Below are 26,626 nucleotides of genomic sequence, written 5' to 3' on the forward strand. Positions count from 1 at the left end.
TAGTAAGTAGCTTTAGAAAACTATTCATAATCGTTACGGATAGTACACATGTTACGTTTCGAAATGACGGCATTCACGAACAACATTGGCGAACACTCACGTTTATCTGCAGCAACATATTTTGTGTTATGTGCCCTGGCACATCTGCTGATATTGAACCAGAGGTCGTATGAAATACACTTGAACACGGAATACTCTGTTGTCGAGCTCAATTCTCATTCTGACTGAAAAGGCAGCGAATGGGACGGATGGCATGCACTAACCATTATGCTTGACCAGACAAACGTGAAATGTTTATCTGTTCAAAAAAAGAACCGCTCTTGGCCGAAAGGTTGATTGTTGCAACTACAGGCCAAGAAGTCGCGGGTTCGAAACTTCCAGGAGTTTTTTATTTGTGCTTTTTGAGATGATTCCCAATAAGTAAGAAACAGCTATACAGTGCTTTTTGGCTTTTCGGCACAGACTGGCTTTATTTAGTGAATGAAATGCCCACTAGAGATGCTTGCGTTGAAAGTTACAGTAGGCCACTTCAAAATTGTGAATACAGCTCGACCATTACGAACTTCATGACGAAAAGTTTCTAGACGCCTTGAATTCCACCCCGCTATAGCTCTTTTTCCCAGTGCAATTTAGACTGATGTTGCTAAATTTCATGCTTTCGCATTGCTTGTTGAGTCCAAACTCAATAACCCAGACAATCCAAAGCAATCCGGACAAACACGCACTTCTGCTGTGGCCAACCTTCTGGAACATGCATACTGACCTTTTCAGGTTACAGTGAAATGGTGGCAAGGGAACCGGTTCGTGAATCTTCCACAACAGCCAAAATGAGTTTAATCAACCTAAGCTACTTCGAACCGTGCTCCTGAATTTGACGAGGCAACACAGCGAGGCAGTCACCACAAGCACAAGCACACAGTAACAACCATGGATGCAAATGAGATAGATGAACGGTGTCGTCCGGACAACAAAAGCAAGACACGGTATTTCTGCAAACAACCAGCCACCATTATGAGTAACGCAAAGTCCGATTTACATAACCCGCATCAGGTAGCATTGTAGATGAGATACGGCAACCGTGTTGTTATCACCAGCTGTGGGCGACTGCCTCTGTTTTTGTGTCAGCCATAGAGTTCATTCGCTTCGACTCTTTAAAAAAACTAGAAACAAAAAGAATGGCGCATCATTCTAACTTACGTAATAGGATGGAGGACGAACCGCTGATATCACCCAAGATTTGATCAGACTACTAGATATCGAATTGTCTTATCAGCTACAAAAAGATCGGCTTTGAACGGCCTTTATGTCGAATGGAGGTAGTGAGAACACAGTTTTCACAGTGCTTTTGAATGCGATCGACGGTTAGTTCCCATAGGCCATCAGTAACCGGTCTTGCATCTTGCTTACCTCCAGTTTTGGAGAAAATTTTCGCCATTTTCGCAGTACTTTCGATCAATAAGATGAACACGTGCTGTTCGACTTCTAATCTGTATGAAAATACTTATTGATTGATTGTTGTCGAAAACTCCAGTAAATTTACGATCGCATTAAACACTACTGAAGTCTTCTGTGAGAAGTGATTCATAACTGGAACGTTTTGTTCAATACGCTCTGAGGGGAAGTGGGATAAGCTAGCTGCATTCGGAAGCTTGTGGTTGTGTGACTTGTTGAAATCGGCAGTTCGTTTTTGTTAACCACCAACTGAATTTGCTACACAAAGGCTGCTTCACATTGCATCCAAAACGGCATTCGAATTATCCTGGTAGTATTCTTGGAACATACACTACATACACCGTTGGCGAAAATCCTTTAAAACAGTCTGTCTGTTCTTGATTTATCCGTTTTTTAGGTTGAACGGATAGCCATAGTTTCCAAGCTTCTGACAATTTTACTTGTTACTTGGACAAAAATTTCTATTTAAGCGAAATTACACGCTCATCCATAAACCAACTGAGCACTCACGAAGACCCGGCTCATCGTCAGCGAGCTTTTTCTTTCAAACAGGAAAAACGTTTACGAGAACTTGAAGACTACACTTATCTGGTGGGCTTCAAGAAGTAAATAGATGATGGGCTTTTGTACAATTAAGCATTTTAACTCACACCAAAGCAGAAACTGGTGGATCTGCTCTTATTACACCGGCCCCCTGGTCAGCACATCCTCCAGGAACGTATTATTGCACTTCTCTAAGTACGGATACACACCCGTGTGAAACTTGCTCCGGTCGCGCGACGGCAAAGCGTTTACCTCATGTTTCAGACCACTGGAGTCCACGGATGGACGCGGCCCTAGAGACACAAAACCGACAAGAACTGGCCATCGAATCGATCCAAATTCTCTGGTCAAATTGTTTTAGCACGGTCAGAATCCAAAATGTCTGTCTCTGAGTTCCTTAACAATTTGTGTGCACGAAACTTTTGAAGCACTTGTGTGCATACATGCACATACGCGGTCTACATGTCTTACTTTTCTTGGCTGAGAATTGTAAAAGAAATGTTGAGATTTCGCAGAAAATGTCCTCTGTCCGCGCTGATGCGACATTTTATCTGTCCGCTACCCGATCAATATTCTTGTGGAAATGGAAGTAGGAAAATGTGTTACCTTACCTCATGATGGCTTGGTCCACTGTATAACCAACTGTGACTTGCTGATCGAATACCGGGCTCTAAATAGTGCCCAGTAGATCTACTCGTCAGAGTCTGGTCAGAGTCTGCTGGCCTGCTGCGCCAGCAAAACACTCCATTTCCACGCTGTCGTATTCACTTTAATTGCTATCCTTTGCGGCTGATTCTCATTGAGAAATTACACGACCGATTCGACCAAAAGTACTAGAACGGACCTAACCAGGTTGTCTATCCCTCGCCTTACTTAATATGGCCTCAGAGACGGGGTATAGCTTTCAAAACCCTGAGAACACCTTTCATAACAATGACACCACTGAACTCACCAATCACATTAATGTGACGGGACAAGATAATGCACATGCTGTTTGAGAATACCATGGATGTGGGTAGTTATGGATTTCTCATTAAGGCGATGGTTGTTGACACAGAGAGCCGATGAACACACATGAACGAGCGAGTCGTGAAGTTTCGTGTTCGATCGTGTGAATGAGTTGTCACAACAATGGATTACACAACGGTTCATTTTCGATACTGTGCACATGACCAACTAGATGACTTTGTCATGGTTTGTTGTGCGGCGAACTTTCGGCGGCATTTGACCTTACCGTGTATACTGGTTGTATTCTGGTGCAGCAGTTTCTGACACTGTAACTGTCTTCATTTCTGAACCTTTTCCGAGGTTGTAGAGGAATTTGCGTTATTTGCACACGGTGAAAATTTTACAGCCAAAGAAGAGAATATCAGTGTCATTGGGCCAATGGAAGCCAAATGAGTTGCAGTTCCAAGTAACCTTTAGCGCAATCGAGCAATTCAGTACACACAGCCAGACAATCTTACTTTGTCCCCTTTCTCTATGTACGGGTGTACCTTCCCCGTGAGGCCTGAGACACAACCGTTTGGATATTTAGCTCCTTTGTGAAACGTTTCATAAGTGATGTCATTTCGCCTTCCTTACACAGTAGTGATCAGAAAAGCGACGAAGATGAAGGCTATTATGTGCGTGAACCAGGCTTGTTAACACCACACTCCGCTGGAGTCTTCTGTCCCGAGAATTCTATCCTGAAAGTTATTATTACGGTTGGATGCACTAGTTACGGCTTTCGTACTTCGATGTTAGATAAAAGAATGACTTATTACGTTGATCTCACCCTGAACGCTACTCCGTGAAAGAGGCTTTGAGAGGGTGACGGTACCATACGACGTGAAGCGCTTTCCCAAGCCAAAGTAGGCCATGAATTGCGGTAAAGTGATCTGCGTCTGGCCCACAGTCTATGCAGTGTATCTCAGCCAACTTCCTCTAACTTTCTCAATACATCCAATCAATGATGCTAAGATACCATTGACAAAACACTGAAAATCTCTTTGCATTTTCGACAGGCGTTGGCCACTTCCTTAACCAACACTGAAGTATCGATCGGGAAGCGATTTCATCTTTTGCCGGTCCATCGGGAATTATTCAGTTGTCCAGATAGGTGGTTTATTTTATCAAATCGATCGACATGATAATTTGGAATGACCTTAGACTAGCAGTAGCAATTTACACTCTTCAGGTGTGAATACTTGCCAAATCGTGCGTACTAACCGGGTAGCTTATTTTAAACTTTTTGAAGGGGACTGGAGATATGTGTGAAAGGTATGAGAAGGACTTTAGAGAAAATAGCTTGTTCCGTGATACTGTTTCTATTGGCTACGATACTGAGCAAAACTCATCGCAAAGCAGGAAGAATTCACGGGCACCTGTGTGAAAAGTGCTGAAAGTAGAAGACATGCTCGTTAGGTGTCGGAGTCGGATGAATTATGTCATCGGTTCAGGCAAGCCTGCAAAGATTGGAATTACAGTGGTAGGGTTCAATTACACTGATGACTTGCCTTCCACACTTGTCAGCAGTATGTATGGTTATAACTCCACCGCGACCTTCTTTGAGGAGCACATGATGTAAGCCTTTTGTTCTTGGTGCCTTGCCTCTTTTTAAGAGGGAAATTTTGCCTTAGATTTCTGTCTCCGATTAGCAATTGGCGTCCACAATCATTGGATTCTCTGAATGACACTGAAATTTGGAGGCATGAAAATTTTGTCTTTAAGGATTGTAGATTTCTCTGAGTCCGCTTTGTCTCAGATAGCTTTGCACCGAGTTTTTCAGATTCGACTGACCGAATCAGTCAGTTGCGATAGCCACCCAGTTAGAATGTTTATGTTCCTTTTAAAATACTTCCTGCATTTCACGCCTTAGTGTACGCTGTTTGGACAACTTAACTGGATCATTTTTGTCAATGTTTCTTGTTTCTGGTATCAAAATATATCACTGGTCTTGACGAGATCAAATGCCCATTCTTCCTTATCAGAGATCTCAACCCAATAATTTCCAAAGCTAAAAGTATAGCTTTTTCAGAACGCAGTTGTCCTCATGAAAACGACAGTCATTCCTAATGCACTACTCATAAGGTTGCTGAAATTTGCCGAGAGCCCACGACCGGTTTCGTCCTTTTTGGGGCTCATCAGGTAGGTGGATCCCCGAGTTTCCAACAACCTTACTTGAAGCCAAATTGCACGAAATTAGCGAATGTACACTCGTTTGCAAACTAATTTGCTTTTTTCGAGAGACTCACCTGGAACCCAGCTGAATCTCTCGTTTGTGATGTTCTCAGGCAAATGAATGTGCTGCACCAGGCCACCGCATTTTTCAGTCGCTACGATATCTGAAATATCGCGATACATGTATATCTTTGTAATGTACTACTAATCTAAGGTTGCTGAAAATCCATCGACAGTCCACAACCGGTTTCGCCCCTTTTTGTGGCTCATCAGGACAATCATCCCTATTTCATCTGGTCCTACACAACAGCGTTTTACCTAGTTCAGCTAGCTATGTGACCGTAGCAGTCAGTGGAACGATGAGCTCTGAATCCATTCTAAGAAGAGGTCATCGTGTACGATGGTCTGAAAGGAATCATGGTGAGACTCCTAGAAGAAACAAAAATCTTGAATGAGTATTTTCAGAGCTGACTGCTACTTAATCTCAGTAGATTTTCGACTGCTTTGTTATCAGTGCCCCCCAAGTTAATGCAACCGATGATTGGCACGTAAGCAGAGAACCTCTTCGGTGCTGTTTTTGCGGTCAGCCTCTAAATCAGACCGAGACCCATAATGTATAGTTTCCTGACATGAGATTCCAAGTCACCCGCCTGAATAACAGTTGCGGAGATCCCGCATGACCGAACCAGCGGTGAACAGCTTCCAGGCTGCAGCATGCCGGAGGTTAACTAAACCAGTCAGCTGCACGAATCACAGTCAATCCCTTACTAGGATACAGTTTTGGAACTGAAAGCAACATCTACGCCCTAGGTATCGTGGGTCTCTGCGTCGTGATAACTGAATATCCGGCTTACGAAGTGTAGGTTATATTGGCTTGCTCTAAGCGGCTTACGATGGCCGATGCCGCTGGAGTCTTATGTGCGTGTTTAAGACATAGCGTGGGCCACTGACAAGGGAAACTGAAGACTCGATGAGAGCCGTCTAACTTGATAAAGTAAACGGACTTTCCAGGATGCGTACATTTGTGAAACTTTTTTGTCTGTCGCATGCTGGTATGTGCGTAGAACAACTGTTGGCTTGCTAGGAGTAGGGCAGAAAAATGGGAAGGGTTGTAGTTGAGGTAACGGTCGGGAAGCAAAAAGCCTCAGGAGTTGAGCAGAGGTTTTTTCTCAAGCTTCTGCTCTAGATGAGAGCATATCTGATTATTGATGGGTTCACCCAGGTCAAGGGCACATGTTGCATGTCAGCCTGACCGATCATGCTGCTGGTTCTAGAAAGTGTGGTTTGATCCGGGTCGTGCTATCAGTAGGATTTACTTTCTGAGCCCCAGTACATAAGTTGCCGGCGTAACCACTAGTTATCCAGGCAGTATAAATTTCCGACCCATTTTTTCAGACTGCCTATGAGAAACAATACCGATTCTTCAATGACTTCTACGATTCTGGTTGCTTGGAGGAGCCAAATTCGTGATATTTTTGCTACCTAGCCGGAGTTGTCTGAGAGGTCGTTGACCATTTCCAGTTGAAGTCAGAAAATCTATCAAGAAATGAGTAAAATGAGTAAAATTTCATTTTCCTATAGTAATAAAATAGATGTTTTCTGTAGGTCCAGAGGAGAACTTGGAAAATCTCGCACAGTCTAATAGGTGCCATGGGATATTGATACCGCTTTCGTTTGTTAGTCATCCACGGTTGTGAATATCACGTAAGCTGCTGACATGTTCTGGCTTTGTGACCGGCTAACCTTGCAGGCAAGGTTCCCCAGCGTTTCCATCCCGGTGAATGATGTCCGATGATGAATGGGTACCATTCACACACAAACATTGCAGGGCAATCGGAAATTCATAGTTGCCTCAGGGTTACAAATCCATTAGCGCGTGCAGCTTTCTGACAAGCAATTGTTGTGAGTGATACAACAGTAACTGGTCTGTGCCACAGTGAACAATCGGGCTACATTTTTCAATGGCACTATCCCGTTGCGCAATATTGATGGATGATCTTAATGATGTTGTGAAAGATGTCAGTGGTATCACACTTTTCCACCTACAGATAATCCGTCTCCATGTAAAATGCGATTTAATAAGAGCTCTGCATGTAGCTCTGTCTGATTTGCAAGTTAGGCTTAAAGATTCTACCAGGTTCCAATCGCACAGGCCATCGTTTCAGTGTCTGGCAGACATTTAATCGAAATTCCCACGTTGCCGATGACTAAGCAGAGTTGTGGGATATTTTCAGTGCCAACATGTTAAGCCATTCGTAATGAATGAGAAACCCCAAGTGCGGCTTTCAGAGTAGAGTGCCTGTAAGAAGGGATTGGTATCTTTCTCTCCTGCTAAAGACCAATCAGCCTATTGTGCTAGCATTTCTCTATTTCATTGCATTTGAACATTAAGCAAATGGAAGTCAATCCTGAAAAGTAAATTCCTACAAATCGGCGTCCGAAAAAAATTAGGACCGTCGCTCGATGAAGCAATCACGACTCGGTGTTGCACCGGTTCATCTTCCTGTGCAAAAAACTTTGTAATAATTCAGCGGAATTCAAGAAGATCCCACAGAATTTCAAACAAATTTTACGGTCGGCTACCTGGTGGCCACCGTTTGAAATCGCAGCCCATTAAAATGATGAGCCTTGAGCCATAACAGTCTAAAACCAGCTCTCTGTGGTTAATAATTCGGTTCTGAATGGCAGTATTTATTATCAGGACACTTTGGTTTGACACTTTGTTTATGGTCCACCTGTGTCCAGAAAAGCAGAGAAAATAAATATAAACAACCTGCGCTAAAAATAACCTGTACGCACACATAATTTTAAATCTCCAGGCTCTTCACTTTATGGTGTATGAGTTCAGGTGAAATTATCCCAATATATTGGAGATGAAAATCAAAAGCATGTTCATGGTATTGCCGGTTGTATTCCAGAGGAAGACGTTCGTACTAGTTCGATATAACTTCAGAGTAGTTTGGCTTCACTAAACTCTGAAAAAGAAACGTCCCTCAAAATTACAGAGTCCATCAAAAAGTAACTTGGGCCAAACTGGGATGAACAAAATCTGGTTTAACGCTGATAAAAACCTACTAGATTCGTAAATGAGGTGCTACACCTCCCGACGAAGTACCAAAATTTGGGGAAAATTCACACAGAAAATTCCATCATCCAACCAACAGTTATAATCACTGACTGTTCTCTTAAAATGTTTGCCGTAAACGTGCAGATATAAGTCGTTTTACGCTTGTAACTTTTTGGTCTACATTAGCTGAAGAATACAACTAAGGTATAACTGACACACGGTGATGAAGCTGAAACAGGACAAGGAATTTTGTCTGACAGTTTATTACCTCAAAAAGGGAGTCATAGGTAGAAATCCAAATACAATAGATAGCGGAATATGTAAATCTGTTTGCGTTTCAATTGGGCCGGTTTCTAGGCAATACCGACCCAGTTTTGGAGCAGATCTACCGACCAGTAGTGACTAATTCGCCAAGGTCAGTGTCCAGGTGCATTTTGTGCCAGCCAGACACATCTGGTGCATACTCCCGTGGGATAGGAATAGTCGACGAGCCACGGGAGGAAAACTGGCACATGTAGACATGAGTTTATCAGCCAGCGGCGCCGGTCACTCCAGTTTCTTGATTTACTGACATGTACAGCACGTTGGTAGCCATTCGGAATGTGGACAGAGCCCAGTAAATATTCGCAAGAAATTTTCAGGTATAGGCAAATTACCGAAATTGCCCACCACAACCACCTCGTTGTGGTAAACAAGGAATCATATGAAGATAGAAGACACTAACCGGGTGTCCCAATTTGGAGGACAATGAGTCACAAAGATGCACATGTAGACTACATTTTTCCAACCGCTTTTCACAACTCCGAGTAGAGTAGACCTGCTCTCAATTTCACTGTGTACTTTGGCAGTTTACCAAACAAGCAGCCATTATTCATTTTTTCTCGCGCATGACAGGTAAATTAATAGATACGACTTAAGTGATGATAGACTCGACTAGCTTGAAGAGCAAACCGTACATTGAGAACAACGTCAGACGAATCCAAACTAACTAGCCTACTGGCTCACCTCTTCTGTGCCCAGACGTGACAGCCTCTTCAAGCCCCAAGAAGTTCCACTTAGCCCAGAGTAAACATAATATCCGGTGAATGCGTAAGGCTGTTCTAGCCTGTCAAGTCATTGGTTCCGACCATATCCGGTTAACACTGGGGTTTTCTGGCAATATTTGCGTCTAGTTCTATCGGTGCAAGTTGTATATTATACAAAACTCGATGCAGACGCTGCCTCAAGAAGTTTGTGGTGGCAATTTATAACAACGTGTCGGTAACAATATGTCTTCATGGACGCAACATTTTTCACTGTCTGAGTTCTCCCAGTACGTCCGGATCCCGGTTCACAAGTGCCTGTCCAGCATCAACCACTCCATCAGTAACATCTGTCCCACACCACAGAATGGTCAAGCTCAGTAGTAAGGGTATCAATTTCAAAAGAAACACCCCCCATTGGATAATCAGCTGCACTGTATAGTCGTGTTTCACAGACGCCTCCTCACACTCCACTACTCGCGATTATTGTTGAACTGCCGTTTTCACATAGTAACTGTCTTTCAGAGCAAACCACCTAAATGGCAGTCCAATTGCAAAGTTGATTGATATTGACAGTTTTCAGACTGCCGGCCACAAAATCAATATGTTTATCCCCAAGGAACTAAAACCCACCGGGACTCAGTGACAGTTTACCGATTCCCTGGAAAAATCACTGATTCAATGGACATCGCTGTTCGCTGACAGTGCTTACAAGTATAAATCTGAACGCTGGGGCCTCGGCAGTTGACTAGCTTTAGCAAACTGGAGAAGTAGAATAACAACTTGAACACATTACGGAGTGTTGACGAAAGCCTTGTTAACGTGACGGGTTTGTAGTTCAAGACTGGTACGTTTGCATGGACAGAGTAAACAGCTGACACCAAATCGTACCGTCGTACCTTATAGTTTTACTAGGCATATGTTCAATCCAGGAACACTGACATATCGAAACACTTTTTTATGTATGCGGCCATCAGGTGCAGGGATCAGCCATTTCGTGATGATGGAAACTCAGTTAGTTACATTTTTTTGTTGCGCGTAAAGCTGTTTTAACTTAAAATCCATATGTAGTAATGTGAAAACTCATTTTCGCATATTCACCCTTCGGCGACACTCAATCGGCAGATGACGTTTTACGGATCCAGAACACTTGCTGGAAGCTATTTAACATGGCAGTCTGCGAATTTTTTCTCAGGTGTGCGTTAATTTGAATGAGAGAACTACTACTACTGAGGTGACCAATAAATATACAATTGCTGCCCTAGAGATACACCTGATGAGCGCTCGTTTGGAGAATACACCATTATTGGTAGTTTTTGATCTCACTATGCACCCCTTGCTTCCTACTCATCTAAATCCTATTAAACTTTCTTCAAGGGAGCAGAACGACTTAAATACTAGCGAACAAACACGAACGAAACCTGTGATCACGAGAATTTACCACGAAATATAATTTCCCAATTCAACCGCAGTACACTCAGATACGGAAAACATTATTAGAATATTGTATGCCATTAAGAATTAAGTCAGAAGAAAACGAAAGGGCTTGTTTTACCCAATAAATGCTTTCACTCTAGATGTGTGCGATTCGGGTTTCCGCCATGAGGACCTTATTCACGTTTGAGGAGCTCTTTTTTGCTTACCGATACAGTTTTCTTTCAGGTGGCACAAAGTTCAGGTAATTCTTTAAAATTCTCTTGTCCGTGACGGTACTCTCGTCCCCTAAAGTGAGCTAACAGCCGCATTTTCCTCTTTAACTGTTCATCACTTTTCAACTGGAGGATTAACACCGAAACTCCCTTGCTCATCTAACTAAGTGCGGTTCCGCCTTCTGGGGCATCGTTTTTAGGGCCAAGTAGATGTGGCTGTCCTATAAACTTACGTAAATTTCTTAAATAACTTGCTTTAGATAAAAATATTCTTACAATTTTACTTGCACATCTTTTCTTCTGGTTGACCAGCCAGCTTAATCAATAAAACAAATTGATGGATCACGTTCCTGTGCCACTTAAGCCACCACGAGTAATCCGTACCAAGCCATAAGTGGCCACTTGGTAATGAAGTTCTTAGTGCTGTACGACTAGAAGCTGGTAGTAAAGTTCGATTTACATAATCGGCGGCCCACCTGGGCTAGTTTTTTAAACTTATATTGGTCGCTATGCTGGGGGATTTTAACTCATAACGCGTCAAGTTCACCTGGTGGCAAAAATAGGTGTGGTCTTGTTCCAATCAGAGGAATGCGGCCATTTCCGGGATGACAGTTAGGATAAAATAGGCTACTAGTTCATGTGTTCTATATTCACCTGAAGAGGTTTCCGGTTAACTTCTGCTCCTAAGTTCAGATGGCTACAAGGAAAGCCGTAGCTCACTTGGCGTCCTAGTTTCCTCAAAATAAACAAAAATCAAAACACGTGGTTGCAATAGAGTACCATGGGTATGTATAAACACATCCATAAATCAATAAACTTGCGTAAGTAGCACTAAGTTAAGTATGCCATACAGTATCACTAATAGGAAATTAGATTACTGCATGAACTGTTTCCCATAAAGTAAACAAAGACAAGTCGTGTGAGCCCGAGACTCGGTGATTGTTTGTGTTGCCTTGGCAACTTACAGGCGAGCCAGTTACATTGTGATAAATAAATTGGTGAGACGAAACTGTGGAATAAAGATGGAATCAAAACTTTCGGACCGCTGCTTTGAAAACTCGTTCAAACAGACATCGAACGACACGAAATGACAGCAGACGGCCTAGTAACTCATGACTAACTGAGAAGGCCTAGCAATGAGTGTGTTGGAAGCCGTGAAGCAAAAGAATTAGCCTGTTTATCTCTCTCTTTTGTCCTTGGAGTGGGTTCGTTAAGAAAAGGCACGCGGTGAACGGATGAGTATGGAGTGCCTTGCCTTTCAGATTTCAGGTGGTATGTAAGCAACGCTGCATGTGTTCAAAAGATTATATCTGTAGTCAACTGACTGGCTTCTTGCTACGAAGACTTAACTGGAGCTTGAAGTCAGTACTGTTTCGTATCATCGGAAAATCTGGCTACCTCAGTCTGGTTTTAATAAATCCTCAGGTCCGAGGGGACGCTTGACTGGATCACCGCAACATCACCACCAACTAAGCAACTTATAACAATCCTCTTGTTGCGCTTGATCTAAGCGCTGAGTTGCAACTCAGTCTCAGGGCTCCCGTAAATTTTGTATATTTGGCAAAACATATGTGAAGATCCCACATATTTAGTTGGGCTCCCTCTGCACATTTCAGACCTCAGCATAAAATAATGGGTTCCCTCAAGCTTCCTTTGAACTGCAGAATCCCTAAGAATCCGCCTCAAAATATATTTTTTGAGGAATTATTTGATTACAGTCCCTTCTCAAGAGATTGGATTGTAATCAATATGGTCGCTGAATTTTACAACTAGTCTTGCTTTTGTCGAGCACACTTGTCCTTCTAACGTTCAAAGAAGGAATAATGAAAACGTAATCATCCCTGTGTTTGTGTCGTTTCCATTCGTTGAAATTTTCGTTCTAAATTCTCCAAGGTTCACATCAGTTTGCGTCTTTAGTTTAATCACCACAAAATCTAACTAGCTAGGTCAGCACACAAGTTGCCACAGTTTCTGATAGGGAGTTTTGAGTTGCGAAAATGAGACCATGATAAATCCAGTCAGCAAAGACGTTCTACCCGCAGCCAAAGAAACACAAGTGCGCGCTAGGTTTGTGGTTGGAAAGACCATCAAACAGCCTTCTATTCTTTAGACGTAATGGGACACTCGGAAGGTTGCTAAAAGCCTTTCAACAGCCCTTTTTGGAGCTCATCAGGGAAGCCTGATAGGGAGTTTTGAGTTGCGAAAATGAGACCATGATAAGTCCAGTCAACAAAGACGTTCTACCCGCAGCCGAAGAAACACAAGTGCGTGCTAGGTTTGTGGTTGGAAAGACCATCAAACAGCCTTCTATTCTTTAGACGTAATGGGACACTCGGAAGGTTGCTAAAAGCCTTTCAACAGCCATTTTTGGAGCTCATCAGGGAAGCACATTCCAGGAGGTCCCGTCAGCATTGTGTTCAACTTAAGCCTACATTGGACCGATCTCGACAAATAATGTTCACAAATTTGGTTTCGACAGAAGACTCAACTGTATCTAGCTGAATCCCTTGTTTCTGTTGGTCCGCTTCAACTGAGTATACTAGATGGGCTATCAAAGGGTTTCATGCAACTCTGTGAGTAGTGTGTTAAATATAAACAACTTAATGCGATATCTCTAATATCGCACCAGCTGAAAAATGAGGCGGCCCGGGTCAGCACTCTGTTGAAGCGGACCCTCNGGTTCAGCATTCTGTTGAAGCGGACCGTCAAAAACTAGGGTCCAATCTGGATTCTGTCGATTCTCCCGTCAAAACCAAGTTTGTTTGCAAATGGGAGTATTTGTCGAAGCCTACTCTACTGTTTAATGTGCGTCAAATGCAGTCACTTCTCGGGTCTTAAACACCCAAGAAGTTTAGCATGAACCAAACGGAGAGTTGCTGATCAAGTGTTTATGCCCCTTGGGTAAATTAAACAGGAATATCGTGCCAATATCGTGCCAACTGAAACATGAGGCGGCCTGTGTGCAGCACATTCAGTTGTAGAACATCATAAACGAGAGATTCAGTTGAGTCTCGTAAAAAACAAATTGATTTGCAAATGAGTGTATTTCTCGAAAACAGTCCTATTGGGATTCAAATAGAACATAAGGTTCACTGAAACTCGGGAACTGCACCTATCTGATGAGCTCCAAGAAGGGCAAAACCGGTGGTGGGCCGTCGTTGAGTTTTCGGCAACCTTGTGAGTAGTTTCCCTTATGAAAATTAGATAGGAATTTCAAATGGTTGTCCGAATGGTTGTCCAAAAGAAGCAGATAGACACTACAAATGAGTTTGAAATGCTATGCTACAAAGTTCGTCACAATTTCACACTTCAGGAAGAGTAATGGGTATCATCGAGCAAAGCACTTTTGGAAGATGCTGCCTTGAGCGACTTTTTTAGCTATACAATAAAAGTCGTTCAAGTACCAAAACTATCAGCCCCTTTTAAGATTCACGAGCAGAAATTTATTCAGGTGATTCGGGTTTTCTTACACGATTGACCGATAATAACATGTGACATCGACGAGAAATTTACAACAATCCTAATTATTTGGAAGGTTAGAAATTCTGGATTCTGAGAATTCAGGATTTAACAGAATTCCCACATGTCTGGGGTTCCAAAAACAGTGGAATAAATTCGGGAAATTCGAGAGCGATGTGCAAGAGTTTATCACTAAATTCATGGCACTGAATCTAAAAATACCGTTTTTGCTAAATAACGTTTCACCAGTGGTATGGCGCACAATTTTCGTTTTTGTCGTCGACGAAGAATACATTGTGATTGGAGGAGGCGATAAAAATTCTTTCACATCACATTTATGGTACACAAAGATATACAAACAATGGTTAATGCAAACAAATTTTGAAAACTGCTGAAAACATTGGTGGAAATCATTTTGTTCATTTTCTTCACTCGGTACCAAAGTGATTCGAACGTCGTATGTCCACAATCCGCCTGTGTTTAACTCCACTACTAGATCCTTTCACTTGGGTAGTATTCACCTAGTCATAGTTATGAACACACTCGGTATGACAGGTATATATTTTGGCTTTCTATGTCAAGCCTTGGACATTTGTGTAACTCGAAAGTGTTCTGATGGACCTGACTGACTACACTTGTCTTGTGTAGGTTTTGAATAACCTGCTTCTCAACTGTGCTTCATTTCAACGTATTTCACACATCACTTAATGTTCGTCAGCTTGTGTTGGTGGATGCTCTAGTATAAGTAGGTAAATGCATTTATTATGCGGACGCCAATAGGGAAACGTTCTAAGCTCAGAATATTTGTCCGTTGATCGTGGGATGACTGGCTGAGGACTCACTCAATCTAGACCAGTCGTTTGTTTTACGGACGGCTGACTAAATTAGGCATAACTGTATGTCGGCTAACATCGCAAAGTGTCGGTTAGTCAATCAGAATAGACAATGAAAAACCATAGCACCAAATCCCGGAGAAATTCATCACTTATCTTACCGTACCAAGTCCTGGGACCTATGCTCATTTGGCTGCAATGTTCTTTCGTGTACCACCTGATTGTTTCCTGTCCTTAAACGTTGACGAAGGAGGTGCTGTCGTCTCTCTTGTCCACCTCATCGCACGCCACCTGTCACATGTAATATTCATCATCGCTGACCGGTATTCTTCCAAATTTGTCAGGCAATGTTTGCGACCCGCATCGGTCAGAGAGTACCGTGTCGCCAACTTTATTGAAAGTGGTCACCTCCCCCCACACACTCATTCCGAACAGAATCGCTCCACGCTTGCATGCACTTGTGTACATGAACACACAGCGATGAGTCACCTTCTCACCCGTCGCTTCTGACTGATCCAATTGCTCGACAGTGCACAGTGACATCACCTCGACCTTGCTGTTTTGTTTAGTTCCGGGTTTAGCCATCAGGACACCAGAATGCGGGTAGTACATGCCTTGTTATTTTGCGAAATCACATCAGTATTCCAGATGGTGATCATCGTTCGATTGGCTTTTCTATCCTAGATACTTACAGTTAGGCTTCGATGCCAACTGTTCCGGTTCTTGTGGCAGTCATTCATGCTTGGCTCCATTTACCACTGGTCCTTGGTGTGATGGGTAGTCCTCCGAAAAATTTACCATCCTGCTTGAATGGTGGCGCACAGAACATTTCCGAGGAACGCTATGGGTAAGTTTCTTTGTATTTCTGGTCATCTAATGTGCGAAAAAAGCCAAACAGATCCAGTTATGCATTAGATGGATATTCGATTCCCTTGTGACGAATGCGACCAGTTATCTTCCATGGAAAAGTAATTCACGTTCTCTGATAGCCCTAGGAACATGAGCTCCTCCTTATGTTGAACATTTATCCATAACACATAAGAGGTATGCATGAGCATTCAGTAAGCTCTGATATTTCATGTTCACACTCCACGTCAATTTCGTTTTAATGGCCCTCCTCCTGTCCTGGAGCAGTTGTTCTGGCGAGCACACAAAAGGGGAAATCATTAGGCTCGAGGTGTGCTCGTACTAGAGCATCCAGGAGTTTGTACTCCAGGCCTGCGGGGGAAGCATTTCTACTATTACACAAGCGCACACTGGACACACCTGGATTATTCCGACTTAACAGGTGTAAATGGCGTAATTTCTCGTAACCCTCTTGACAAGGGTTAGTAACTGTCTACCAACCTACTCCTAGATAAGCAAAATTTTGAATCTCCAAGATCGTTACAGACTTTGGTTCGCATCTTCCGCATCAATAAGTCTCCAGAATAATAAAAGTCGGAAATCGGACACCTTTGAAGTGACGCTTTAGACCAAATGCTGCAAAATGACGCCCCTACTCCACCACCAAAACTGACTGTCACAGAACTGCTTTCGGCATTTTTTCCTCCCTTCACATGTATATGCAACTAAAGGATACAGATGTTATGGACCCCGTGCCTTCCATTCGATCCAATGACGACTGCAGAACCTAGGCTGGGTACACAGCCAAACGTTGGTTGTCACGCCAAAATAGCTATGTTTTCAGTCAGCCACTCAGCCTAAGTTCACAATTCTACTGCTCAACTTCGGACCTATGTTGAACTGGTCTCGTTATCAAATCGATCATTCATAAAATCACAGGGGGATCTGTTCTAACTCAGTGGAGAATGAAATTCGACCTTAAGACAATCTGAGAAGTGAAAATGTGAAATTTTTTGTACAGGACATCATACCATACCGAAGAATTTCTGGTTCTGCAAAAGTGCCAGGGTTCCACTCTAGGGTATGTAGGGTCATCGAAATTTTTAGAGTTCTTTCAGATGCCAATCTGAGAAGTGAAAATGTGAAATTTTTTGTACAGGACACTGCCTCATACCGAAGAATTTCTGGTTCTGCAAAAGTGCCAGGGTTCCACTCTAGGGTATGTAGGGTCATCGAAATTTTTAGAGTTCTCACCTTTCAGATGCCCAACTTTTAGCTCCGTTGACTGAATTTATTTTGAAACTTGCAATACAGACAAACAGTTGCTAATTCAGTTGTTTCTGGGTCGTGCTTCAATCTCACTGTTTCACTTTGCTGTCTCCAGTTGCACCTGCGTTCTTCCTGAAATGGATCGCCAATGTAAGTTGACACGCGTGACTGTTGGAGGCGCTCCGACAGAACTGTTGTACGGTCCGCTTTCGGTTACTCTGAACAGAACTCACTCGTTTCGAATTGGCTTGCAGTATATCACAAACGATCCTACTGGAAATGGGACTTTACTGAGTGTCCGAAATGCGGTAAGTTGTGGGCTACTGCCAATACGTCTTGGTTCCCTAGACCATGTAAATTATCAGTTCTGAAGAAATATACTTAAATGTTAAATTTAACTTTGGATACTTTTTTGAACGCAACCTTAAACACCAGGGCAGTTCAGATGTTTGCTCTAGTTTAGGACCACAACACGACGCCCAACAGTGATATTGAGACAACTACTGAGCTGAGTTCCAACCAGTGGGACTCAACTCATGAGATTCTGATTTGTGCTTTTCACTTACTGATTTTTGCGTGCTACAGATGATATTTTACTATTTTATTACCATTTCAACTAGGCTTTGCCATCTCATTCAGCCTGGAATCTCGTCTTCCAGAGCGCTCTTTTTACCAAGACAGGCACTGCAAACACTTAATTTGATTTGGGTTCGTAATGTGTTAGAAAACTGGTCTTGTACTGGTTACTTTTCCTTAGAATCAGTCGCACGTGAATTAAGTCAGCACAATTCAAATGAAATGTTTCAAAACCAGTGGGCAACCTGAAACTGGATGACTGATTATGGTATCACCTAAGTTTTATAATCACCCCAGGTTGGCTAAAAAGCAATGAGCGCAAATGTCTGTTTGTGGTACAGCAACGTGCTACTTCATTTTGTGCCACTTTCAAAGAGTTTGAACAGTATATTACTGCATTAGGCATAAACTTTCGTACTGCAGGGGAAACATTTTGTGCAGTTATGCAAAAAATCCCTTGTTGTCGGTAGAAACTTGAGAGGTACGAACTGATTTGTTGCTTTCTACGAATACGATGTAACCAAATGGAGGACTGCCTGGCAACCTCCGATCAATTCTTGAATTTATCCTTTGTTTCAACAGAGTAAACAAGCCCAGATAAGCTTCTTTCTTATCGCTGGCCGCCCGGGCTTCTTAATCAACCTTAATCGATACGCGCTGATAATGCAGTTCAACGGGACGGTGGCCGTTACAAATGACAACGCATGGCATCATCTTGACCTTTTTCTTGAGGCAGATGTGAGTGATCCATTTCGGTTTGCCGTTCCGTGCTTTATACAGGTTTATCCTAACTTTAGGCTGAAAATATGAGAGGCATACTCACTTGAATGCACTGTTTTTGGCAAGCATGAGCTATGTTATTTACCATAGACTTAATTGCGCACGATTACGCCACAAGCAATATCAGTCTTGCTAGAAGAGCTTCTCAGTCTGGTTCTCACTATTTTCACACTGTTGGTTTCGAGCATAGAACTTTCGATATTCTGCTCATCCTTGAAGTTTTGTCCATTAAGATTCCGTGAAAATGCAAGCAAATTTATCCAAAATTTTCTAGCTCATTCATGTGTAAATTGTTGAACCCCCTTTTGATGTGGATGAACATCATACTTCTGTGGTACTTCTTTTGGTCCGTTTGCCATACTGTAATTCACTATCAGGGAAGGTTAACACACGAGACTTTGATTACTGCTCAGTTTTATTAGGCATATCGATCCTACCAAAGCAACATATATCACTCGTTGTTCTGCCTGTAAAGGCAGACATCCAAAATCTAGTCCCTATTCTCAACTAATTGGAGCTTAAGTGGAAGCGGTACTGATTCACCAGTGTTCGACAGAGTAGACAGTCAAAATTTTCAATGCAACCTACGGAATGTTCATCATCTGTGCAAATCTCAAAATCTCATAACAGCAAAATGCAATAATTCAGTAATCATTGTGTTTCCTTTGCTGAATAATTCCCCTGCTGTCCTGACAATGTCATTCTATGCAAATTGCTGAAACAGCGTCTACCAAGACCAGTGTTCTCTGTGCCTCGTTCAGATTAACGGGACTCACGAGTTTGACAATGCATGACTAAGCAGAAGGGCATGAACGAGATTACGAAGAGTTTGGGCTTTATTGTTCCGGTAGGGGGTCCACATGACCCCACCTGCACTTGGTTAGAGATGTTGCATGAAATGGGGAGCTAATCAATGTCAGTGGCACTCGTGCTGTCAGTTTCTTTATAGATTGTCTGATTGAGCGGTTGGAAGTGTAGACATCTTGGAATACTTGCGATAAGCTATCATGAGGTCCCATTCCTCAACCATTATTTTCTCCTTTCATCCTTAGGTCTCAGATGTAACTAGATAAACTTTATGGTTGTACGGCTTTAAAGCAACAAAGTCAACACTGATGTCTGTCTCTGATGATGCTGTTGGTGAAGCAGTAGGAGGTCGGAGCGATTTTAACATGTTTTCCAACTTGTTTACACCATAGTGCAGTTAGTCTTTTGTGCAAACGTGTGACCCTGGAAATTACCTGGACACTTCAAACTGATGTTCACTGCACTGATGCCATTCGACAGGATTGTATAGACATAATATAAGTCTACTGCTTAACCCCCGTAAAATCTCCAGAGCAGTTGCACAATCCTCGATGCTGCACTGCGGTTGTGAACCATTTATCACGATGTGACTTATTTTTCATGCTAATTAAAATCACTTGTTCAATCAGTTGCTTACCAGATAGGCTGCCATTCCCTGAAAATCCAGCGATTACCTCAATGTACCGTGACTTTTGCTAACTGAATACAATTCTGTAGACTTCCAACACTTATTGGTGAACAAACAAACAAGCAGGTCTTCCAGAGCATTGAGATGAATCTGGGCGGGCGCCACCTATGTTTAGGAGCGGTATAGTCGGGTGCTTATTGAAAACTGCGCCACCTATGTTTAGGAGCGGTATAGTCTAAGTGAATATTGTGGAAAACCACCATACTCTGTTGCTTACTGAAAACCGTCCACTTACTGGCATCCGCTGAACCCACTCCAACATCATTTACTCTCCAGGGGCTCAGGCAAAACTTCGTAGGCTGTTTGTGAGAATAATTCTCATGCACTTCTGTTGCAAATTAAAAGACAGTTATGAGTATTCGGAATTACGGGAAAGGAATTGGCGTAGTCAACGTTTGCAGCCTCTGTAAACCACCAAGTCTGCTCTGCAATGAGCTCAGAAAATAAAATTCCGTTGTAAACCAACATAAGGCCAAGGCAGTGTTTTCATAACACCACTTGATCTTAGGCATTTCAAACGAGCACGAACTCGTACTCCAAATTTTTTGTGAATCTTGTGGGCCACCTCGAGAACCTTGGCGACCACTCGCCTAATAATCGCATTGTACGCCTCAGTAACCGAATTAAATAGGTTACCATCGCTTCTCAGCACCCGATAACTGGGGCCACTCAGCACACCGTGTCGTTCTAGAAATCTTAGTTTTTATGAATTACTTTGTTCAATTATACGCTGCTGTTAAAAAGAAGTTGTGAGTTTTCTACTCTCAGCTGTTTTTTTGCGTTTGTCAACCTGAAGTCTCCGGTTTGACCGTGAGATATCAGCAATATTCTCGTCAGAACACACACGATTTCGGGACAGCGTTCCGATTTCCGATTTACGAAATATACACACCACAACTACCTCACCGGTGCTAGTTTTAGGCATCTGAATCACCACGACTCAGAGGGTGAAGTTGGTCACCGTCTGAGTGATATGTTCCGCCATGCTGACGAGGGTTCCAAAAATTACACATGTTAACGACGAGGCCCAGGGAACTGAATCTAACAAATTCATAGCCAAGCTATTTGTCCAGACAGAAACTGATCCGTTCAAACTAAAACGGTGTAAATAGGGAATAAGTATCATTTGCCCGATTACTCGTGTGTGAATCGACCAATCTTCCCTCACTTGTTTGAACTTACATGTTGATCGCTTCAACTATTCGCAGTTTGCAGTGATTTTGCCGCTATTAGCAGAGTGAGAATGATGACTATTTTGTTTGGGGTCACTTGCATTCTCTTTAGTTAATGCAAACTGGCCGATGCATCTGTATCAACCGATTCAAGAAAAAAAAACAGAATCACTATACCCATCATTGACTATATTCACCATACTTCATCAAAACTAAAATAGATCTGAAACGGTGTATCTCTGACCACGACACCACTTAGATTGACCACATCTCAAAAAAATACCAGCAGCGTTGCTTAACATTGGGCAGAGAATATACTGGGTCTTCTGTCAGTCAAAAAATCATTTCTCTATCTACCATCCTCCTCCACAACTACTTCGTTTGTTAGTGACGGTTTCTTTTCTCTGATTGACCACAGGTTCCTTTGTATAAGTGATCACTTTTCTAGTGGAATACATTCATTTTGCAAACTTACTTGGTTTTTCGAGAGATTCATCTGAACCCAGCTGAATCTCTCGTTCGTGATGTTTGCAGGCAACTGAATGTGCTGCACAAGGCCGCCTCATGTTTCAGTCGCTACGATATTCGAGATATCGCGATACATGTATATCTTTGTAATGTACTACTCATAAGGTTGCTGAAACAGTAGCCTGGAAATATCACAAACGAGAGATTCAGCTGGGTTCCAGGTGTGTCTCTCGAAGAAAAACAAATTGGTTTGTAAATGAGTGCACTCCGCTAATTTCGTGCAATTTGGTTACAAGTAGAACATAAGGTTGGTGGAAACTTGGGGATCCGCCTACCTGATGAGCCCCAAGAAGGGCGAAACCCGTCGTGGGCTGCCGACGAATTTTCAGCAACCTTATGAGTAATGATGGCTTTCCTGTTTACGGTATATTCAGCTGTCTGGGTGTTGTCACAGGTTCCAAAGTGCTCTCATTTCTCCACATCTAACTGAATTACGGCAAACATTATGCGTGCAGGAATATTGGGACCTCACTCAAGAAGAAAGATATCTTGATTATAAATGTAAGCATGGTACCCATTTATCATCATGCTAATAGGCCAAGTTAGGGTCCACTCTCAATAAAGTGACTCATGTCACGGTAAAGCTTTTCTGTCAAAGTGTATACTGTACATAGAAAAAACGGGACATAAAATCCTGGCTAATGTTCTATTTGCTAAGCCCGACAACGTCCTTGCAAAGTTTTGTCATCAGCATCAGGTACATTAAGGTGGCGGCAGTGTTCAGTGGCGCATTGGTGTGGAGGTGTTGAACTATGCTGTGTTGTTGTGTTCCTATGTCCCGTTGGTCGGAGGCTGTTCTTCAATAACTGAACGATCAGTCATTTTGGTTGATATTTGACCAGCTATTTTGAAGTCTTTTCACCTTGATCTCTGTGGCTCTCTCCCTCGATAGTTGCCTCTGTGCCGCCGATTCTAGTGTTAGCATTTTTTCTGGTTGATTCCTCCGTAAGACTGCTGGTTCCAAGTGGCTGAATATGCCATTTTGGATATACTTTTAAATTTTCTGGTTAACTTGATGGTCAATTATTCGTACTGGGGCGCGTCTCAATCTGCATGCAGAACGCTAAACTCTATATTCGCTCTTCAGGTAAAACAAACAAGAATACGGAATATATATATGAACGGTTTTGAACCCTTGATTGCGATATCTCTTGAGCAGAACAATCAACTTCCGTCTTCATCAACGCATTTTCAGGAATGCGGAGAAGGCTAATCACACTTGGCTTCATTAACAGACACACACGAACTAGATACTAGACTACTAGCCAATGTTTGTTGAATCCAAGCACTTTTTAGAGGAGCAGATGCACATTGTAGATCTGTTGAACTGAGAGGGAACGAAGAACGAAGAGTTCGATACACAAATGTCCATTAGAAGCCTAGAGAAAATGATCTCCAGGCAGCAGAAGCAAAAAAAAGCGAATAAGGAAGGAGTTGGGTTGTTCGTCCGTATTTCAGGAATATAGCTCAACTCACAACAAGTTACTGCAACCATAACAAATTGCACAAGCCCACAAGCCCAGAGGCAAACTATTACACTAAGACGACCAACAGGACCAATGAGAACCAAAAAAACGGAATCAAGTGCACTGGGTCTCATAAACACTATATTCGATGAACTGGAGGAAAATGGTCTACGCAGATGAAAGGACGATCTATTGTCCCCATGTCAATTCTGAGAGAGGCTAAAGCAATCAAGGAAAATGACGTTCGTGCATTGTGAGAAGGTTCATTATCACCTGCACTCTTGGCCAGAAAGTTTATATATATATATATATATATATATATATATATATATATGATGTCAACCGGTGCAAACTATGCACCGCTGCATGTAAAGAATCGTCAAAGCAATCGGATAAACCGAAGCAAACCAAGTGCCTCACGGAGAGATCAGCCAAACAACACACCAACAATAGAATTAGCAGTACAAATGCAAAGTGGAACAAGCCGCGCAAGTCAGGTCACAAGACGTCAAAGACCCTCAACTGGGCTTCAACCAACCAGAGGATAGGTCTACGAATCGTCGAACGTGGTCAGTCCTTCAGACGACCAAATATCATCAAAGGTTAGCCTATGGCCAACGGGATGGAAAAATATACAAACATAACATAGTTCAACGCCTTCACACCGGTGGACTGCCGAACAGTGATGTCACATTGATGTAACCCATACTGATGATACTACGTGGACTGGTGATAATACGTTTGCAGGTATACTGTCAAGCCCAGGGGGCAGAACACCACAGATCCATACAGTCTGATATGGCCACATTCTCATCAAATTTAGACTGAAATCCTTTGTTGAAAGTGACAGCAACGGATTGCGCAGGCGGTCAAGCAAACGGCTGGCTTTGGCGGAACTACCAGGAGTACTATAGAAATGAAGACAGAAAATCCCAAACACTGTCAAATAGAATGTCCGGATGCTTTGCTTTTTGATACTTTACTTCAAAGTGTCAGAGTACGTTACCCGGATTCCTACCTGGCTGCGATGCAACAGCTAAAATTCCTAACCTAAGTCTGGATTGGAATTCAAATACAACACATCACTTCGAACTGCTTGTTGAAAAGTTCCGGCGTACCTGTTTCGGTGACACTGATGTGTCATCCGATTATATATCATTTTGTTTGTCCGAATCATTTGTTTTCTTTTCCTTGTAGGCCTCTTAGCCCCAAAGCGTACGCTGTCACAATGCGTTTAATTTGCCTTGACAATCGGCCTTTTGACGTATCCTGTTAGCTGAGACTGCCATGTCAGCATGGTGACTCACTCAAAAATAAGCCACAAGGTCGGATTTATTCTATCGTTCGGCTGAAGAATTCCATCGGCTATTGTGCACAAAACGCCCGGGAAAATAGGCAAACCTAGTTAGACTAGTGAAAAGCATTGGTTCATCACTTTTCCTTGTGGGCAAAAGCTTCCTGATTGATTTGATTCTGAGTGGACACAGATGCACACTTTCCTGGATCGTCGCAAATAACGGACAAATCTAAACGCTCATTAATACTCTCAAACCAAGAGGTAACTGAGTAGATGGGATAACAAACCGAATCGATAACTCTACAGCCTACTAATCGGACTGGATGAGCAGTACATTTGTTCAACAGTACTCGGCTTTCTAAATTCTATGAAACTGAATTGGAAAAGAGTTTCAAACAACTTCGGAAAAATAAGCCATGACGCTTCAGACGTATCATAGGCAGTCATTATGTTTTGTTTGACTGAAGCAAACTCGCCTTTAACTTTAGGTGTCCAGCTTTGGTAATAGGACCATAGTTGTATGATCTGAATTGAAGAGATTCCACATATCTAACTAGGGGCTCGCCGGGTAGTTAGGAAACACCCTTAATCGTGATTAAAAAACCATCTCTCCACTGAGAATATATGTATAATTTTTAGTATGTGTGCGAAAAATGAGCCAATGCACATTTTGGATTGTCTGTCAAAGTTTTATAGACCACGATTTCCTTACTCTCTCCGGTGAAAAACAAGTGCTTACAGAGTTACTGGTGTGAGGTTTATTGAAACTGAATTTGAATCGTGCGTCACTGAACAAATGGTTTGAAATATCCATTCCTCATTGGTAATCACAGGTAAACAACTGACTTGTAATCAGTTTCCGGAAAAAAACTTGCATAATGTAACGTTGCAGGTGATAGCATAGGGTTGTTCCATGGATAATTCGGGTGTAAACAGGTTTGTGTATTTTGGTCGGCTTGAGACCAAGACTTCTCTGTTCTGAATAGGGAAAACAAGTGTTACAGCAAATGCAGATACGCAATAATTTGTCAACCGGATACATAAATTGATATCACAGTTGCATGCCGAAGTCAAACTTTCAGAACACCGAAAACTCCATCACAGAAATCAGGCACAATTATGAAGATGTGGAGGGAGAACGGTCCCGTTGAATTTGCGTTGCTTTCCTGTGAAAAAACTAATACGTGCCTTCGTCTTCTACGGCACTGAGTAAAACTCGTAGTCAATCGGTATGGGATGTTCAGGTATATCGATAAACCACAGCCATTTCGTTCCTAAAGCCAGTAATACCTCTATTTCTATTCACCGTTTTGATATTGCTTATTACACCTTAATCCGCCAGTGACCTGCATACTCAGCTGCTGCTCCTGCCTTAACAGTGATAACAGCACAGCTGCCGACCCCTCAGATTATCCAAATCTTTTGGGGCATTAGTTGTGAGCTTATGTTCAGAGTACTCAAAAGTTGAGAATCTAACAATTCGCAGCCTACTGACATCCCCTCATCCAATTTGGCTCGAAATATTTCCATGAAATTGCCATTTTGTTTATACTACTAACAAAGCCCAAGTAGTTGACTTTACGCGATGATAAATTTTACCAGATACTGGCGTTCAAACGGTGAGATTCCGACGTTGTCGCAGCTACTGCAACTTCATACTTTCAAGTACTCTGAAAATAGAAGGCCAACTAAAGAATCTGCTTCACTCTAAAAGCTCTGAAAATCGTTCGCTTATTCAGGTCTATGGATTTCTCGAAGCTAAGTTTTGTCAAGCTTTATATTAGCCTAGCCAGCGGAACAGAAAATACCTGGTCAGGTGGCACTTTAGGGACCATCGAATTTTTCTGGTTAGTTTGCCAGCCACGTTTGTCGGACTGTATAATCCATATGAACGGCATCATCAACTTGGAGGGTACGGTTTCGGAGGTTTCGAAAATTATCTAAATGCGCAAAGAGCATCCGTAGGGTAGCGCTGGCGCTATGGTACCAGCTAGAAAATTAGGGTATTTT

The 26,626-nt window shown here is 42.5% G+C and overlaps 2 protein-coding genes across 2 annotated transcripts in view; one reads left to right on the forward strand and one right to left on the reverse strand.

The window, feature by feature from the left end:
- The window catches only part of T265_03191 (hypothetical protein), a gene marked incomplete at both ends in the record, with an annotated part of 59,845 nt that overhangs the window by 12,096 nt on the left and 21,123 nt on the right, over positions 1-26,626 (forward strand). The window contains 3 exons of the mRNA XM_009167610.1: positions 15,872-16,034; positions 17,418-17,610; positions 18,461-18,616. Coding sequence (XP_009165874.1) covers positions 15,892-16,034; positions 17,418-17,610; positions 18,461-18,616 — 492 coding nt within the window. The remainder of the gene's footprint in view (positions 1-15,871; positions 16,035-17,417; positions 17,611-18,460; positions 18,617-26,626) is intronic.
- T265_03190 (hypothetical protein) lies at positions 13,802-21,891 on the reverse strand (the record flags this gene model as incomplete). The annotated part of the gene is made up of 3 exons (XM_009167609.1): positions 13,802-13,956; positions 14,008-14,085; positions 21,801-21,891. 3 exons carry the CDS (start codon positions 21,889-21,891, stop codon positions 13,802-13,804), a joined length of 324 nt encoding a protein of 107 aa, XP_009165873.1.

Source organism: Opisthorchis viverrini (assembly GCF_000715545.1).
Source record: "Opisthorchis viverrini unplaced genomic scaffold opera_v5_44, whole genome shotgun sequence".
NCBI classification, from domain to species: domain Eukaryota; kingdom Metazoa; phylum Platyhelminthes; class Trematoda; order Opisthorchiida; family Opisthorchiidae; genus Opisthorchis; species Opisthorchis viverrini.